At 46.5% G+C, this 18,562-nt stretch overlaps 1 protein-coding gene across 1 annotated transcript in view; it reads right to left on the bottom strand.

Annotated features, from left to right (window-relative positions):
• LOC136966098 (FERM and PDZ domain-containing protein 4-like) overlaps positions 1-18,562 on the bottom strand; it is a 37,878-nt gene that overhangs the window by 3,839 nt on the left and 15,477 nt on the right. The window contains exons 2-15 of the mRNA XM_067260477.1: positions 9,026-9,142; positions 6,920-7,080; positions 5,623-5,725; positions 5,270-5,315; positions 5,077-5,181; positions 4,732-4,839; positions 4,312-4,443; positions 3,153-3,272; positions 2,854-2,990; positions 2,431-2,557; positions 2,120-2,209; positions 1,798-1,980; positions 1,386-1,524; positions 181-1,164 (exon numbers count right to left, since the gene is read on the bottom strand). Of these exons, the coding sequence (XP_067116578.1) occupies positions 181-1,164; positions 1,386-1,524; positions 1,798-1,980; positions 2,120-2,209; positions 2,431-2,557; positions 2,854-2,990; positions 3,153-3,272; positions 4,312-4,443; positions 4,732-4,839; positions 5,077-5,181; positions 5,270-5,315; positions 5,623-5,725; positions 6,920-7,080; positions 9,026-9,063 (2,473 nt within the window). The 5' untranslated portion in view covers positions 9,064-9,142. The remainder of the gene's footprint in view (positions 1-180; positions 1,165-1,385; positions 1,525-1,797; positions 1,981-2,119; positions 2,210-2,430; positions 2,558-2,853; positions 2,991-3,152; positions 3,273-4,311; positions 4,444-4,731; positions 4,840-5,076; positions 5,182-5,269; positions 5,316-5,622; positions 5,726-6,919; positions 7,081-9,025; positions 9,143-18,562) is intronic.

The following is an 18,562-nucleotide window of genomic DNA, read 5'->3' as shown; positions in this document are numbered from 1 at the left end:
AGTTATTTATTGTAAGTCAAAGAAATCCTGTCCAGGTCCGCTAACAGAGCACAGACTAATGAATACAAACAGAACACAGGTCATTTCTCGATTTTATAGTGAATATATACTGTAGTTCTGTAACCTAGAATATGATATGTGATATGTATATCTAGAGTGTTGGTAATGGGCGCTAAAGACCTGGGTGGCTGGAGGGTCGTGGACGAGGTCTGTCCTCAGACACGGCCAGGGCCTCCAGCGCCTGCAGGGTGTTGACCACGGCGTTGTCCAGCCTCCTCTCCCCGCTGCTCTCCCCGCGGGTGGGCACGGCGTCGATCAGCGACACGGGGATGTCGTCGTTGTCCAGCGTGCTCAGAGGGCGCCCCTCCGGGCTCTCCTCGTCCGAGCTGTCCCTAAAGCCCTGGGGCGGAGCCGCGATGGCCAGGTTTAAGGAGTGGAGCAGGGTGTCGTCGTCCTCCTCGTCGTCCTCGCCCTCCGGCGGAGGGAGCGAGGTCAAGTCGATGATGTCGTCGGTGGAGCCGGAGAGGGCGATGAACGTGGCCTTGCCGGCCGCCGCCGCCCCGCCCCCGGGGGCGTGCCCCTCCCCCCCGGCCGCGGACGAGTCCTCCTCGCAGCTGGCGTCGTCCTCGTCCTCGGCGTCGTCCGTCGTGTCGGCGTAGCACAGGTCGCGGAGCAGCGGCTCCTCCACGCAGTCGGGGGCGCCGATGTTGCTGTAGACCACGTGGGGGCTTCCCGTGTACTGGAAGGCCGCCCCGCCCTGGGTCCTAAAGTCTGTCGAGTTGTTGTTGTGGTGCAAGTATGCGGGCCTGTGCTCCGGCACCTCGGGGCTTTCATCCGTCAGGCGCTCGTAGCCCAGGTTCTGGGGGTTCACAGTGGTCAGCGGAGGGTCGCCGAATATGAAGGAGACCTTGGCGCTGCGGGGGGATTCCTGGGGTTGGTGTCGGGTGGAGGGCGGCAGAGGCGGAGGATGGGGGCTTCTCCTCGCCTCCATGGGGGGAGGCCGCTGTGGGGGGTCGGGGACGTAGGAGATGCTGTTCTCCTGTCCTCCGTTGTCGGAGTAGACTGAGTCTCGGTTGTAGGGCTCCAGTAATTCTGCTTGGGCATTGGGGTCCTCACAGTTACCCAGAGAAGTGCTGTATGGCCACTCCAGTAGTCTGTCCTGGCCTGCGGAGAGATGGACAGGAGAAGGGTTTTTCCAAATCGCTGCCTAATTGGATTATTTTTGCGAGTCTCTTTAAGAAAAGCTTTCTTTTCTTTCCTGTTTACATGATTTAGGATTGAAAGCGAAGTGAAATCAATGCAAAGTCAATTTAGGCTATCTATAAGTTTGGCCACAGAAACGTTCGCACGCGCGGATACACACACACACACAATCACACACAAACCTAGGTCGTCTTCCACAGTGCTGTTGCTATGGACCATGTTAAAAATGGAGCGTCGAGAGTCCACTAGGAGGCGGTAGTATCCTGCTGTCAGACAGGCCAGGTTCATGGCATCACTGGACTCCATGATTAATGTGATAGGCTATGGAGAAACAGAACAATATGAAGACGCATCAGCCAATAGGAAAGATTTGTTTGCAGGAATGTATGTATACAAACATACATATTTATTCTAGACCATGACAAGCTTGTCAATTCCTTGCTGGAAGGGTCACAGTCTCACTACTATCGATTTGACCATTCAAAGTATTGCGTGGGTTTATACTGATCTACAGTACAGTTGTGAGGAACGTTTCAGTCATTTGGGACACATTCCCCTGCCGGCTCTTGAACCCTCTGTCACGTGTGAACTCACCCGGACATCGAGGACGTGGAGCTCCAGACGAACGTTGGTGTCGTCCTCTGTGAGGATCTCGATGCGGTTGACGTGGCTGAAGTCAGCCAACAGAGCCACCAGGTGTGTCTTGGTGTTTATGACGTGACTGATGCCATACCTGGGCCCCACCAGCAAGGTGACCTCGGTTTGCTTCTCCCCTTGCTGCGCGTGCGTGTGTGTGTGCATGTGTGTTTTTACGTGTGTTAAAGGGAGAGAGAGGCATGAAAGAAAACACAACACAAATATGAGTCAAGTGGTAAGGCTTGACGACCAGTGACTCAAACCAAGCAAATGCACTCACCAGAAGTATCGATCTGAACTCTCGCCCTCCGTACAGTCTTAGATCACTGAGATACCTCAAGTAGTGCACCTTAGCCTGCAGCGCTGACAACTGTAAGAACCAAGACAAAATACAACACCTCGATGGGAACAATCCCTCGAAATGTTTCTCTGTCTCAACCAAGCTCCTCCAAAGGAGCTTGTGAACCACACCGAGATCGAAACGAGGCTAGCGACAGACTGTTCACCCACGGGTAGTTTTGCCGAATCACCATCGCAAGGGGGGCGCGACACACGAGCCAAGGAGAACAGGAGAAGGATAATGAGCCGTACCTTTTTCCCCGGAGGCACTAGATTCTGGTTGGTTTTGAGGATGTGCGTCAGAGCTTTCTTGATGTTTTTCTCCTTCATGCTGGACCTCACGGCAGGGGGAAGGAAAAGGGCCAGGCCCCACTCTTTCCTGGGAGATGAAAAAGACGACGTTCATGATTAAAATCCCATCTGATATTCCATATCTAAGCTCCCCACAGCCACAATCAAAAAGGTATTTCTTCCTTAAAATACACTTATTCATCACTGGGTTCGGGTTTTCGGGGGAAAATAACTACTTGTGACCAGGAAGGGACCACCACTGGTGAGAAGACTCAAATCCAAAAACGCGTCCATAGTCATCTACAGTTTGTGTCTTCGAGATACTGGATTACACAATGGTTCCTGTGTGTGCTTTACTGGGGCCGGGGTTTGGGGCACACTCACTGGATATACTTGAGCGAAACCTTCTGCGTCTGCCGCGTCGTCATGGTGAGGATGTACATCTGCAGAGCGGCCAGGCGCAGGGCGGCGTCGTACTTCAGCTCGGAGCCGAAGCGCTCCAGGACCACGTCGTTGCAGCTCTGCGGCGCGCCGTGAGGGACGGTTATTATGACAATGCAGGTGATCCCAAAGGGGTTCAGCAGGACGGGGGGGGGGGGGGGGGGTAACGTAAGAGGGGATGAGGTCAAAGGTCGTCCCTTGTCCTCTGCGGCAACAGACCACAGAATCAGACACGCACTCACCTGAACATAGAGGTATTCAAATGCCACGGCGTCTCTCCGTAGCAGATCCACGGGGTCCTTTGGGACGAAGCTGATTCTGAAGAAGCATTTCATCTTATCCGAGCCGGGTCTCTGTGTCACCTGAACGGCGAAGGAGAGGACAGAATAGAGGGGACAAGGACTGAAGGACGAGGAGGACGGATACACCGGGCACGCAGTGAGGTAGAAAAGACTGCAGCTATGTGAATGTGCAGTCAATAGACGGTATATTAATGGACACTAACTGGAATTAGGCTATCAAACGCGAGATCCAGTTCACTAGGTATGTAAATCTGGTCCTTTCCCCTGCTATGGCCAAGGCAAGCGAATTGAAGCGATGAGGAAAAGAAAAAATGCAATGGTGCTTGGCCTTTGGGGAACATAAATTCACTCATCCTGTCTGAGAGGAATTATTTCACACAACCAACTTTTTTTGTCAGTAAGTTCTAAAGGCAAAGTTTTCTGAGTAAAAAAAATACATCTTCACTTAAATTTGCTTTTTTTCCTTCTCTAGAAGTACAGTATATAAAAAAAACATTTCCGGAGAAACATGAATCTGTTACAGCTTGTGTAAGCAGCCTGGCTCAGCAGTGCATGGAGAATATTAAAGGTGTCCTCCTCTGATCTCACACCTTCATTAAAAATGTGGAGAGTCTTCGCCCCTGCTGTGCCGGACCTGATAAACGACACTGTGGTGTGACATGTTCTCCTGAATACTGATCAGGGTGATGTTCTCCATAGCCAAACCTGAGTCTTGAACCATTCCAGACGCATAGAAAATGCAATGTACCAAGGAATACCAGTGTGTGCTCCAATAACAATGGCCACTGTACTGTAGGGCCTGTTTGTCAAAGCTGCCTTTAAGCCAATATGGGCACAAGAGAGACATAAAGACATGAAGATTAACATTTTATTTGTATATTCTATTTGTAGATGCTTTATAGATTAAAAACGACATATATTAAACTGCGATCTACCAACTTGAACCCAAACTAGTTCCTGCATTTTGACGGAGTTTCCGTTGAGATTCCCATCATCATTTCCCAATTGGTTTCGCGTCTTAATCTACAGGGACTGTCCGAATCAAATGTTGCCAGCTGGTCTTGGACGAGCGCACGGTCCTTCCTCCTCGGTCATTTACCTGAGTTAGCATCTCCTGCTCGTGCAGGAGTAGCAGCTTGCTCCCCGAGCCTTCCGACCTCTGCTCCAGCATCAGACAGAAGTGCTCGATGCACTTGATGGACAGCTTCTCTTGGAGGGTCATGATGACATCCTGGTACATCAGAAAGTATCGTTATTTTCTGCACACAAGCCACCCATCTGTATGTCCAGATTAAAGACGGCAAATTGTCTTCCTGGTTGCTTTGTTTGCCTTTTTACATTCAGCAATAATTGCGGTGGAGTTTAAATGATATTTCATTTCAAGGTTGGGGCACAACACAATGTATTTTCCTTCTTTCAATTTATGAAACATAATTATGGATGCCTTGGGCACTCTTCTTCTTAAATTCTTCCCCCCCCCCCCCCCCCAACCCCCCCCCAACCTGCACATCAAACGCACCTTGATGGATGTGCTGTTATCGAATCGGAACGACTTGGTCTGCCCGTTCTCTAGGTACACCTTCAGAACGTTTGTCATGAAGAGGAGAGAGTTGTCCTTCACAGAGTTCTGGAGGAGACAGATGCACAGACAAAGTAAAGGATATACCTCACTGTGGTAGGACCAAGCAGTGCTGACAGCTAACAGACTGTTCACCAAGACAGTGTTCATCTCAGTAGTGTAACTGTAAAGTAAAAGTAACTGCAACTCAAGCTAACAAATAAATCATTGACAAAGAAGATGCAGTCATTTGTACGTACACCTGACTTGGATCAGTATTTGTGGTTGGGCTGGCAAAATACTCACTGGGACCTGGCCATTAATGATGACCTCTTCTGCAAAGCGCACTTTGACCGGATTGGACTTCAGCTTGGCTTTTTTGGCTGCACTGATGAACGCTGATTTGGGACTCTGAACAGAGAGATATTGAAGATGGAAACTTAAGCCAACAGATGACCTGAGGATAAATGGTGTCTAATATGAAAATGCAGATACTTACAGGGTACGGCTGGACAACAGTCAACAAAATGGACTCCTTGCAATTCCTGAGGGGAATCAATTGAATTAAAATCAAAATGAACAATTTAAAAAAAGAACGGCAGAAATAATTTGATATGAAGAAACTCAGTAAATGAACTGCTTAAGGCAAAACCAGTCAACACTCAACCTTTAGAAACAATGCGAAAAAGCTTCATTTTATTCCATACGAGCTGTGTAACTTTGTTACTGTTAAACTTTTGTTGTTGCTGTAGTTGCTTGGGGTAGAACAAATTTGAGAAAGAAACGCCTATTCTGACTATAGGTATAGGTATTCTGTCATATTGGCAGACACAGAGAGACAGCCTGGTTTACCTCACGAGGTCGATGACTCGTTCCCTGGGAGCTGAGCTGACAGCCTCATCATTAATCAAGATGATTTCATCGCCTGGTATCAGCTTTCCTTCCGAGGGACCACCTAGATAAATATACGAGCAAACAAGTGTTGGTATTGTCGATGACTTTAGTAATGCATTTATATGGAATAGAACGCATACACTTATGCAGACACTTTATTTGCACACTATCGTCTAGGATGAAAACTCCCTTATGCCAAGAATTTCTCAAAGGAACCCCCTATTTCTCCCTTTTCTAGGTGTCCACACTCTTTGCACTTTCTCTTTCTCTGAGAGTGAGCAGCACTTGGTTATTAAATCTTTCCACGGCACTGAGGAGCCACAAGACACATGAAGACAGGCATTGTTCCCATCGCCTGGGCCAATTCTAAACGCTCGAATTATTTTATCCCGGGAAGTCTGTTTGCCCGCGATAGTGCAGAGCTGAAAGAATAGATGGACGACACTCACTATGGAGTGATGTGGAGAGGGTGTGTGGTACCAATCATCCCCTCACACACATGTACACACACATGTACACACACAGACACTTTACACTGGGTCTGGTGGAAACTAGCCATCTCCTGTTCTTCAGAACACATCATGTAAACTCTATACACCAAGTTCTGTTTCAGGGCCTTGTATGGCGGTGCTTAACTCTACATAAGAGTGCCTTACGGTCACACATTGAAATACTTTGTTGAATTAATTCAATTAACACTGTGGTTCCAACACATCTGGTTAATAGCCTGATGCAGATTTAGTATAAACCTCTTTCTGCAAAGATATTCTGAACACTACATTTCAGCTTATCTTGGATAAGCTGACGTTATAATTGTTATGTCAAGTATTCATAATTACTGGGGAAGTGCTCCCGGCAAGAATTAATTCTCGGCAGTGGTCCTCATGCATACATTCACTAAGAGGCCAGAGGCATTGGAATATGCACTGCCTCTCTCGTTCATTCCATTATTAGTGTTACATCATACAGTTAATAATCATTGACACGGGCCAATCAACACTGAGTTGAACTGACAATGTAACCAAAACCAGAAACACATCTTTTAAATAACCTCGCGACTACAAACAAAGAAACAAAGAAAGGTGTGAGGTCAACATTTTCATTTCACAGTATTTAATGCTGACATCATACTCATCAGTGCATCTCTCTATTGGAGAGAGCCACTGATACAACACCACAGGTCCGATTTCATACGGGATTGTATGTCTTCAGCCGTAAAGCATCATGGGGGATGTAGGCGGAGGGTCAGACCAACCTGGCGTGACGGAGCGGACCACCACGGGCTTCTCGCTCCCCGCCACAAAGCCGAAGCCCAGGACGGGGTCTCGTCGCATTTCCACCAGGCGGGGGGCGGGGGGCACCAGCTGTAGTCCGTCGAGACGCACCTCCTCCAGAGAGCTGCTCTGGGACACTTGGCTGCTGAAGGGGGATGGGGGGGGGGTGGGGGGGTGGGGGTACAGTACAGGTTCAGGTACAGGGGTTAGCCTGTTAAGGAGGTTCATGTTGTTGTCCATCAAAAAACATGGACTGTGTTGAATGTTGAATGTGTGTGGATGTAGCCCAGTCTTTTCAAACTGACCGCTCATTTTCTCCAGGATGACAGTGCGTCAAAACAATTAAAACAATGAATTGGACTTGGGGCAGAAGCTCTTGTTTGTCCTCATAATGTTGCTTCACAACATCTTAATTGGTCCTGCCAACCAGATGTGGAAGAGCACTCAATTAGATTCCTTGTTGTTATGCAGTATTTGGGATGCTGAGAGTAAATATTGACCAACAAACCTTTACTCAGCACACACACACTCACATGGACATACACTCGCACGCGTGCACACACACATGCTCAATAAAAAAAAGGTGTGGTATCCATTACAGGGCAGATGAAGTCGAGAGAAAAAAAGCCCAGTGCAGCTTTGTTTTGCGATTCATGTTTTGGCCATGAGATCTTATCTGGTGAACCAGAGGTCAAAGTTCTTAGGCTGGCATCTGTGATCTTGTGGCTTCTGACATCTGCGCCCATCATACACTGTGTCAGAAAAAGGCAGCTTTCCTCTATGTTGTTTCATCACAGAGAGGTTGTTTACTGTTTCTAATGTACAGTACACTAATAGCCTGTCTTCCTGTGTTGAAAAGCCTATGAGGTCAGACATGATACACTGTCCCTCCTGGGGTTAACTCCTTGTCTCTAAGATACACATTCCCTTTCTTGGCTTTGGTCCATTTATCTGTCTCCCTTTTTTTTCAAGTACAACTCATTCTCTCAGGGTTGATCTGCTACAGTACTTTGTCTGAACTGGTGTGAGAATGCATCATTTCCTGCATCAAGCTTAACTACATCGATGGATATAGGACAGGGGGTCAGGGTCAACAGAACACCTGGGTGCACACGCAGGAATGCAGAATCACATGTAGTTACACACACACACACACACACACACACACACACACACATACATACATACATGCTGATGCTCATGATCAGGCAGGCCAAGGTACAGGTACACACACACGCACACAGCGTTTGTGTGGGTGTGCAATTGATCCTATCTCAGAGCCAAATACGTAGGGTTACGAGAACAATCTCTCCTGTTTACCTGTTACAATTTATTCATCTCCTTTCTTGGTTTACTAATCCAGTGTAACTCTATCTACACCTCGGTTTCATCTCGGTGTCAACTCCCCTCTGATTTACCCAGGAATCCCAGCATCCTCCAGGAGAACACCAGACATTTAGACAGTATCATATCACCGGTCTGAACTCCTGCACCACTCAACCGTGAGAAGGTGTGCCTATGGGTGATTCCAATAAATAGCTATTCCAAAAGATAAGACAGTGAAGCAATTGCACACAGCCCTAAAGGAAGGGTGAAGGCATCATTATTCCACTGTCATACTGTTGATGCAGGGTGTAGGAGAGTTTGACGTGTGTGGAATATCAGACAAAAGCTAAACTAGTCCTAACATTGTGAACAAAATACGCCAACTGCTGCTGTCACAAAGCTAATTTGCTGAGAAATCGGACATTGATGCAGCTAATCATTTTTTGAGGCTAAATAAACAAGGACTGGGTCAATGAGACAAATCTGGGACTGTTGAACATTACACTCACGTACAGTACAATAACATGTATTTAACTGAGCTTGCTGAAGTTGGGTGAAATACACACCTGGCGCACACAGAAACTACCAACAAGTAACAAACCCTCACCCGATTACTCAAAAAGCCAGTTTTCTGAGCGCTAACACCTTCATTTGAGAGGACTAACACACTTGGGGCCCCAGGATAGGTTCAATCAGCGGTCAGTGACATCATGCACGGTATGTAGTGTCCATGGTCTTGATGGAAGGGCTGGAGTGCTTACTGGCTGAAGTAGTCTCGTCCCTCGCGGAGGGAGCCCATGTCCCAGCCGTACGGGGGGCCCTGCAGGGCACCCCACGTCCCAGAGGGGGGAGGCCAGCCTGCCGATTTGTTCTTGTGGCTAGAGGGGAAAAGCAGAAAGAGTTAGTGGCAGTGCTGTATGACAGCAGAGCTGGTGGATCGATCGGGAAATCAAACACACTCTGCGCAGCTTTAGCTTTTGAGACCATGAGAGATGTCGACAATGAGCATGTTTGGCGTCGAGACTACACCACATCCACAGAGATATCCGTATTCCTGATCCCTCTCTCGGAAGTAAACCTCTTCTTCAGAGAAAGTCCCTAGTGTCGCCAGGGGCCTATTCTGGTGACGGAAAGCCTGGCCGCTGCTCTGTCCGTGGATTTCTCCCCCCTGCCTCCAGCCATGACTCTGCAGCGTGTCGTCCAATTAGTTTGATTTTGAAGAATAGGCGGCGTGCGACGGTGGGGCTTAACAAGATTGGCTTCCGTCTCACAGTGGCTGCTGTTGCGATAGTCCTCCCATGAAATTGTTTAAGGAGTGCAGAGACACAAGACTGTCAGGACCACCCTAAGACGCTGGCTAAACCGCTTCCCGTCAATTAAATTAGCCACGAAATCGAGGCACAGCATGCTTCAAAGCCCGTGAAATTGGCTATAGCGTCAGTGGCATCATCACTTGGTTAAGACCCACATTGTGTGTGCTTAGCCCTACTTGATCCACATGGTTTACTTTTGGGGAGAGCCCACTACTTCATGCCATGTCATATGTCTGAAGACTGTTTTGAACCCTTGACGAACCCGAGACCCTCTTCTCCATCTCCTCCCTCCCACAAGCATGTTTCTTCTGCAGAACCGTCCACTAAGACCAACCCTAATCCTTACAGGAATTACACAACAATACTTGTATCCACATTGAAAAAACACATACCGATGGTAAATGGGCTTAACGCGGTTCAGTGTGTGTGGTTTCGTATGTGTCACCGTAGCTTGCAATTTCACGCCGAATAAAACACATTGCAGTTCATGACTCTCTCACTGTACAGCTGTGGGCTATAAGGTACAGTAAAAACATTGTCTTTGACAGTGACAGTAAACCTGCTTCTACACTGGGATACTTTAAGGGTGGTCATTAACAGGTTAGGACTCGAATACAATTTTGAGTCACCGGTGAACAGCATATATTGAACCCTGACCCCGGTGGAAGATCTTATAACGGTGCTGAACACATCTGTCTATGCTTCCGTTTCCACCCTATGTGATGTTGCACCCTTGAACGGGGGATGCATTGTCGAGTTCATCCTCACACGTGATATGCCTGGCCCCCCTCATTAGCACAATGGATGCCACCACAACCACAAATAAGCCGAACGAGCCTTCACGCATCATCCCCGTCGACTCGACAAAAGACGTTTGACGTACGAACACGTCCTTCCATTCACGGCCTTTGATGCGCGCGGCTCGGGGGAAGGCAGACGGCACGCTCGCGTCCCAGCGTGCGGCCCGCCGTGCCGAGGGGGGCTTTGGTACTGAACTGCAGCGCCGTGGACGATCCAGAGCGAAGCCTCGCACTCCTTTATCTCCTAATCCTCCTCATCACAGCGAAAACAAATCCACACTGTGTGCGCGGAGTAAGAGGATTTGGTGGGAGGGAGTGTATGAGAAATGCCAACCGCTCCACTCCAGAGCTGGTGTCACACAGCAGTGAGCTCCCGTAGGCAGGTGGAGGGGGAGAGGGGGTGGGGGGTGAAGGGTGGGGGGAGTGAGGTTGGGTTTGGGGGGGTGGGTGGGTGGGTTCCTCAAAAGCCCTTCTCCCTAAGACGCAAAAACAAAGGTGCCAAACTCTCAGAAATGTCTCCTGGCTGTCTGTCTGTCTCTGTCTGTTGATGATGTGTAGACTGGTTTGGAGTCATCGTTCTCATCATTCTTATGACCATGATCCTGAGCGTCAGTCTCCCTGTCACAAGCACAAAGCTCCTGTTTAAGGGCTGTCCTAGCTCTGGCTAGAAGAACATTGAGTTACAAAGTCCCCCAATGTACATGCACTTTTGCTTAAAAACAGGGAAGTGTATTGAATAAAAAATGTTTCTTTCAAATGCTTTCAAAAGTATAGATTGTGTTTTTCTTGTGACCAAAATGGCAAAATCACCTCACTCACTGAATCAATGATTCTTATTCAGCTCAAAAGGGTACAGAACAGCGGTACGAAATACTGCTGTTCACTGTGGCTGCTTTCTGACTGAAGTGTTTTCAGAAACAACAGATGCACATTCATACAAAGACTACAGTAGTTCATGTATATCTATGCAAAAACAATTGACATGAAAGTCATGTTATCTTTCACCTTGGTTCACTGGGTGAAAGTATACAGTATGTTTGTGGTTATACCTTCAAAGCCTTTACTTACAAAAATAAATGACAAAAACTTTCCAACAAAACTTTAGAGTGCTTTAAACTGACATCTTCACATAGTGTGTGTGTGAGAGAGGGTTAAGATTTTAGCGAGCACTGTTCGGTGTAGCAATAAAAGACCAACCATGCAGAGAAAAAGATAATTTAGAAATAAGTTTGTCACTGACATTCTCATTAATCACCCAAACATTTCGAAAGCTATCTTGGTTGAATTAAAAAAGAGTTATGTAGGGACAGAGCCTACCCAAAAGTGCCTCCTCGTTCCCTGAGAGGTCCCTATCCTTGTCTTGTCTTACGATGAAAAAGTGTCACCACCACCAGCTAGCCGTCCGTGGGATGTGAATCCACTTGAGTAGAGGATGCCTTGGAAATTAATAATTAAGATGCAAACATAATTCTCACGGAACTGTGAGGAATAAAATGTACAGTCGTTGAACAATTACATATTTAATGGATGGAATGAAAAAACAGAACAATTGCACTTTTGTTTTAACTTCCTGAAATCACGACAGTCAGCTCTAGCTTTAAAGGATCGTACTGATACCACCAAGCCAATGGCAAAATGTGTTTGGGCTAACGAACAGACACCAGTCCATCTCCTATCCTCTCATATCACTGTGCTTGGGCAAGCGTGGTTAAAAAGACCTGAGGGAGAGACCCCTCAAAGCGAGACTATCTGACCTGGAGCTCTCTTTCTCTTTGCCCGACCACTACCCAGATCTCGAAACAGACCCATTCAGTCTGAACAAAAGCTAAGAGCTTTTCCAAGATGCTCTAGCCTGCATGAGCACAATGCTAAACAGAGATACAATATCTCCCTTCTATCTCTCTCCTCTCACACTCTAAAGAACAACTGGGCTAATTCGGCCTTCTGCCAGGTTGAAGAGTATACAACCCATGCCGTGTAGTTTACTTGCGTCTGAAGTTAACTCCTCTTTCCATTCACCCAAATAGAATCTCAGGAGGCTAAAACAAAGGTGCAATTATTCTTTTTTTTCATTCCATCCATTACATTTGTCATTGTTCAACGACTGCACATTTTATTCCGTTCCGTGAGAATTATGTTTGCATCTCAATTATTAATTTCGAAGGCATCCTCTACTCAAGTGGATTCGCATCCCACGGACGGCTCAGTCCATCCAGGAACACTTAGCGAAGTGGTGCGTCCTTAGTGGACAAGAAGAAATACAGTTCCCAGGAGCCAAAGGAGATGACCAAGTCCATATAAATTATAGAAATGGCACCAAAGTCATGGTTTCCATATTGGAGTGAAAGCAGGGTGTCACTGCTACACTGTAGACAACTGAAGCCATCTGTCAGCTGTCAGACCTGCTTCACCACAACATCCCCGATGTGACGGTTATAGATCGGAAGGTTGATGGTCCCAGATCTGACCTCCACACAGCTATACATTTCAGAAGCCCATAGAAATGGTATCCTTATGGGTCAACGGCACGTTGCTATTACTGACGGTATGATGGCATTAACCACCATGGTGGAGTGAACACAAATCTATCAAGGTTAAGGAGTTTCGAAAGGATTCAGGGACAATCTGTTCTCTTACGGTCACCAATTCTTGCCATTGAAAATGTGCTGATGTCTCCCTTGATGTAAGGTCCATAACAGGGGGACATAAATTGACTCCCTCCACAAGGCTGTGGGCCAGCCCTACAGCCCCATGGTCTTTGCATGAATGAAACATGAATACTTAATGTTGTTAAAAGTTGCCCCCAAAGTGCTTGCTATTTATACATCACGCTTCGGAGAAGACAACATGCTTCGGCTCTTACATGGCTAACAGATTTATGTAACCCCGTTCATAAGCGCTGAACATTTTGTCCACCGAGGATGTAGCTACTTCCGGAAACTGGTGATGCTGAGGACTGACCCTGCAGGCAGCCATGGAATAGCTGAGTGTCTTCGCAAACGTGAAGATTGAATCGATTCCATTGTTCAGAGTTTTGCTCCAAGTTTTGGCAGGGTTACAGTTCAGTCATTAGGTTGAACGAAATGCCTACTCAGGTTTCTCCTCAGCTGCACTCGGTAGCGCTAGCCCTGCCGGTCCAATTGACAGCGCCCATCAGCACTTCAGTACCTGAGCGTGAGGTTTTACTGTGCAACCAGACCAAGATCCAGCCCAGGGGGTCAACTATTAAGATCAAGTATGTCCGCAGTGGGTCCGGAATGGTAACTTGAGCACACTTAGAGCAGCTTACATCCTACCCATTGTCTCTCTCCATTTCCTTCTTCCTTTTCTCCTCCTCTACCTTTTCTCTCTCTTCTCGGGCTACTCCTGGGCAGTCCAGGACTCCATTTGGACAGGAGGTGCAGCAGTGTGCTCTTATCTTGATTACATTTCAGCCGTCTTTGCAATGGGCCCCGGATGATATACGCAAGCCAGGGAAATGAACAGTCTTTTGATATTCAGTGGTTTGTACCGTCTGTTGAAGCCATCAATCACCCATGTCAAGGCTCATTCCCTGAGTGATACCAGGACATTCTTTCTCCATTTCACGGCAGTTTACTTTCCCATTACCAAGTATGTACATGGAATCTCATGAATACTTTGAAACCATCACTGGATTTGGTTCTCCATCATTCCTTACACAAATGGACAGAAGACATTTTTATTTAAACTTCCCGGAATATGGGGAAAAACACCATCTGTACCAAAAATATAGAAAAAAGTCTCCTGTCCATCTATCCACATGATCTAAGACAGCGGTACTCCTCCCGCATGTATTATTTGACTCTGTGGCTCATCTCTTCTCATAGGGTTTGGAAGAAGCACCGGTCACAGGAGAGAACAGGAGAGTTCTAAACGAAGAGCTGTCTCCCCTTCTGTCCTGCCACTTCAGTTCATTGTTTAGTGAAGCCACAGGGAAGAGGGAAGAAGAGCGAGAGGGAGGGAGAGAGCAGAGAGAGAGAGAGAGAGAGAGAGAGAGAGAGAGAGAGAGAGAGAGAGAGAGAGAGAGAGAGAGAGAGATATAGATAGAGAGAGAAAGAAAGAGAGAAAGAGAGAGAGCGAGAGAGAGAGCGAGAGAGCGAGAGAAAGAAAGAGAGAGAGAGAGAGAAAGAGGGGGGCTCAGCGTCTACTCTGCAGATCCCTCTGCTCCAGGGATGTGGAGCCCAGGGGAGTGGGGTGGAGGGGCCGGGCGTGGGGGGGTGGAGGTGGGGGGTGGGGGTTGTGAGACTGTGGGGTGGAGGCGCCGGGTGGGGGATGTTTTAACTGTATGACATGGTCTGGCAGGCAGCCCACAGTCCAACCCTCCGCAGTGGAACAGTACAGTACGTCCCAGTCAGGCAGACGGGCAGAGACCATTGGTATTCCAGCTGGGTGTGTGTGTGTGTGTCATAGGGTACCAGTCCACCTTTCAACAGGGAATGTCATCTCTGATCCTCTGTCTATCAAAGCAGGTGCAGAAGACGGATATGGCAGTCCCATTCTGCCCCTTTAATTCATTATGGAACCTAATATCTGTCTCAGCAGTGTGTGTGCGTGTCTGTGTGTATATATGTGTGTGACTGTATTACAAGGGGAAAGGGTGGGGTGTGTGATCAATCAACCTTTCAGAATCAGTCAATAGATTGAGCCAATCAAAGCCCAAACACAGGAACGAAAACATTCGGATTGGTGGAAAGAAATGGTCTGGCGTTGCATATGTGCATGTGCACAAAACGTCCGAAAGCAAACAGTGATCGATGTGCAGATTGCCCTTTCCTAGGTGTGCCCTTGAACACAGAGTAATATGTTGTTGTTGTGGTGGTGGTGTTTGTGTGTGTGTGGCAGGGAGGGGGGGGGCACTCTATAAGCAAGAGCTTATTAGGTGCAAATCCGAGACCATGTGACCACAGTATTATTTATTTAGCTAGTTTTACATTCACTCTCAACTAGTTTGAGAATAGATTACTGTATGCTGACGACATTGCTACACAACCTGATATTTTGCCAAAAGGTTTGGCACACATGCATAGCATCTCAACAAAAAAGCGACTCAAAATGTGGATACATTTTAATGTCCCTGCCCCGTCTGATAGAAAGACACAAAAGGGATATTTCAAATCCAGAGGATTTGTGATCATCTCCATCATTTTAATTGTTGGAGAATATTTCATTCCAACTAGGTCTAACTTTGTCCTTGTCGTGTGAATTTTCACACTGTGATTCTGACACCCAGATATGAATGACCAGACGGGAGTCAAGTTGCTGAGTGGTTAGGGAATCAGGCTAGTAATCTGAAGGTTGCCAGTTCAATTCCCGGCCGTACCAAATGACGTGTCCTTGGGCAAGGCACTTCACCCTACTTGCCTCGGGGAGAATGTCCCTGTACTTACTGTAAGTCGCTCTGGATAAGAGCGTCTGATAAATGACTAAATGTAAATAGTGAATACAACTAAATGGACATGATCTGTTAAGAATATCCCTATTGTTCAAATGGAGTTTATACATAGGAAAGGGCACTTTGATTAAAATCAATTCAGTAAAAAGTAATTCAGTAAATTTAGTCATGAGATAAATTCCATCTCAACATGGAACATCCTGGGTTGCCAGATTCTTCAATAACATCGCCCTAAATAGGAGTTGAATACAATGTCTCCGAAAACTATCTGTATATGTGTAAAGTGTGTGTGTGTGTGTGTGAATGAGATCCATCTGATAGGAACAGCTTGGCTGTTCTGTGGGGATGTGGCAGAGAGCATCCTGTCTCGCTCGGCACATGTCGCGGTGGAGATAAATAAATGTGACTGTAAAATCTACATTTGCTAAACACTGGAGCACCAATCCCACGGCTATAAATACACCCCGGGACAAGCATAGCTAAATACACTCTAAATGAGATTACAGGGGACGATAATCAGTAATACTGAAAAACATGGAGTTGGTGTGTTGTTCCATAGCAGTATTTCAGTTCTTGAATGGCATAAATGGTATATAGCATTTTCGGTCATTAATCAAGTCACTTCTCGCCTAACCACCAGGTTTTGCAAAAAGCATAGATGTTTCTATCATCCTCTCCATTCGAAGTGGAAGAATACAGATCCAGGGGTTTGTTGAGCCTGCTTAACATGTGCCAAAAGGCTTTCAGGGGTCTTGATCTGTGCTGGCATTCACAGGCCCCACAAGCTCTACTCATGCCTTAACAAACCCAAGTGTTGAGTGGGACTATCTAGAGCAGAACAAATTCTTTGCGTGAAACAGCTTCAGCTAGCCAGGCTCAGCAGCCCATGGGGACCAGGGATCTTAAAACACGGCGTGGGATCTAAACAGCGACATCAGATGATTTTTTTTTCGATAAAGTGATATTGATGTTCAATATGGTTCTTGAAAAGGGTCTTATTTTTTTATCCTATTTCAGTCAACCACTCAAAGGCACTTTCTATGTACATTGTAAATAATGAAATATTTGGGGTTAGGCTACGTGTGTTTGGTAAATATAACTACAAACTAACAAAAGCTAACGCACGGCAAATACCGAGAGAGACAAATAGGTTTTTTCATCAGATGTGAAGAAGATCTGAAGAAATGTATTGAGTATCTTTTCATTTTGAGTTTCACCCACAGCTAGTTTGCTGTAAGTGTTGGGTGTATTCAGGCTGACTACACTAGATTGTCTGGCAGTATTTCACCTCCAAACAAAGGACATGCGTGGAGCCACCGTTGTGTACCGCTGCCTTAATCAGTATGTAAGAGGGAGCAGGTCCCTCTCTCTCTCTCTGAAAGCTAATTTATTTTTCCAGCAGTGATACGGAAGCCAGAATATCAATTGAAAACTGATTTCTTTTTTTCTTTGGTTATTTTTTTCCCTTTTGATGCATTTGCAACTGATTGATATGATGGTTTGGTAAATTGTGGTTTGGGGGCAATTGCAAACTGAAGACTGTATCATTAAATAACGATAAAAACTCGTTCTGTCCCCAGTCGTGTTTGTCTCATAGCCACAGCATCTGGTAAGAGGCTTAATCTTCTGTGCAGGTGACTTCTGCCACGATGATTCTGCCCTAGGCTGAGAAGCAGTGTGATTGCTTTAGAGCACAGTGGGTCATCTAACCAACATACACAGTCAGGCTTCCTCCGTGTAGCCATATCTATAAACCTGAAAAAATGATAACCTCCTATTAAACTGATAACTTTGTTGTTAATAACAGCTCAGAACTTAGAAGGCCTTTCCCGAAGCGGGAAAGGCCTTCTAGGGTCACATTTTAGTAGTATTTCATTCAGTCATGAATGAAATGAATACAGTAGTTAGACTCTACTGGTAGTGAGATTAGTAACTACAAATATAATTTCACATCTGAAACATAAACTCGATTATAATCGGCCATCGCTAACAAACAGTCATCTTTTCCACAATGTGGAGTGAGATTGCCTGGTGACCACCAGTTCCATAAATCTTCCAATCCTCTATTCTGTAATACAAGGCCTTCCTTTACATGCACTCTGCTCAGTTTTGTCTCCTCCTTTTGTGTTGTCCTCGCCCTGCTCCTGCTAACAAACACACAGAGATGTGCAGTGATTTCATCCTCTGAACGAAGCGGGCCATGTGTGCAGCGGTGATCACAGACCAAATCCCTTAGGAGGATTAACGCGACTCAAATCAAGAAAATCGTGCAACTTTAAGGGTTGCATGGAGAGAAGCTGCCTGCCCACGGGCGAATTGGTTTTCCCCACCTCCCTCACCACCTCCCCACCTCCCTCCCCACCTCCCTCCGCTCACTGAGCCCAAACGTGTGCTACTGCCGTGTTTGGAGGAGTGTCACTGGAAAGAACATGTCAATGAAATAAAAAAAAACCTGAAGAGAAAATGAAGTTTAACCCTTGTGTTATCTTCGGGTCATTCTGACCCATCAGTCATTGTGACCCACCGTCGTATTGCGACAAATTTACCTCATACAAAAACAAAGTGAAGCATTTTCTTTTAACTGTCGGGCTGTCTCAGACCCCCCACATTGGAATGGTTAAAAGAAAATTATTTTTATTTGTTTTTGTATTGGGTAAAATTGGGTAAACACAACGATGGTTCGTTATGAACCTTTGGGTCATGTGACCCGAAGGCAGCACGAGGGTTAAGAATGTCCCTCTCTGATGCTTGGCTACTGGAACAATGGAATCC

Source organism: Osmerus mordax, chromosome 22 (genome assembly GCF_038355195.1).
Source record: "Osmerus mordax isolate fOsmMor3 chromosome 22, fOsmMor3.pri, whole genome shotgun sequence".
Lineage (NCBI taxonomy): Eukaryota > Metazoa > Chordata > Actinopteri > Osmeriformes > Osmeridae > Osmerus > Osmerus mordax.
The sequence above is the reverse complement of the archived record's forward strand: the minus strand, read 5'-3'. Positions and strand labels throughout refer to the sequence as shown.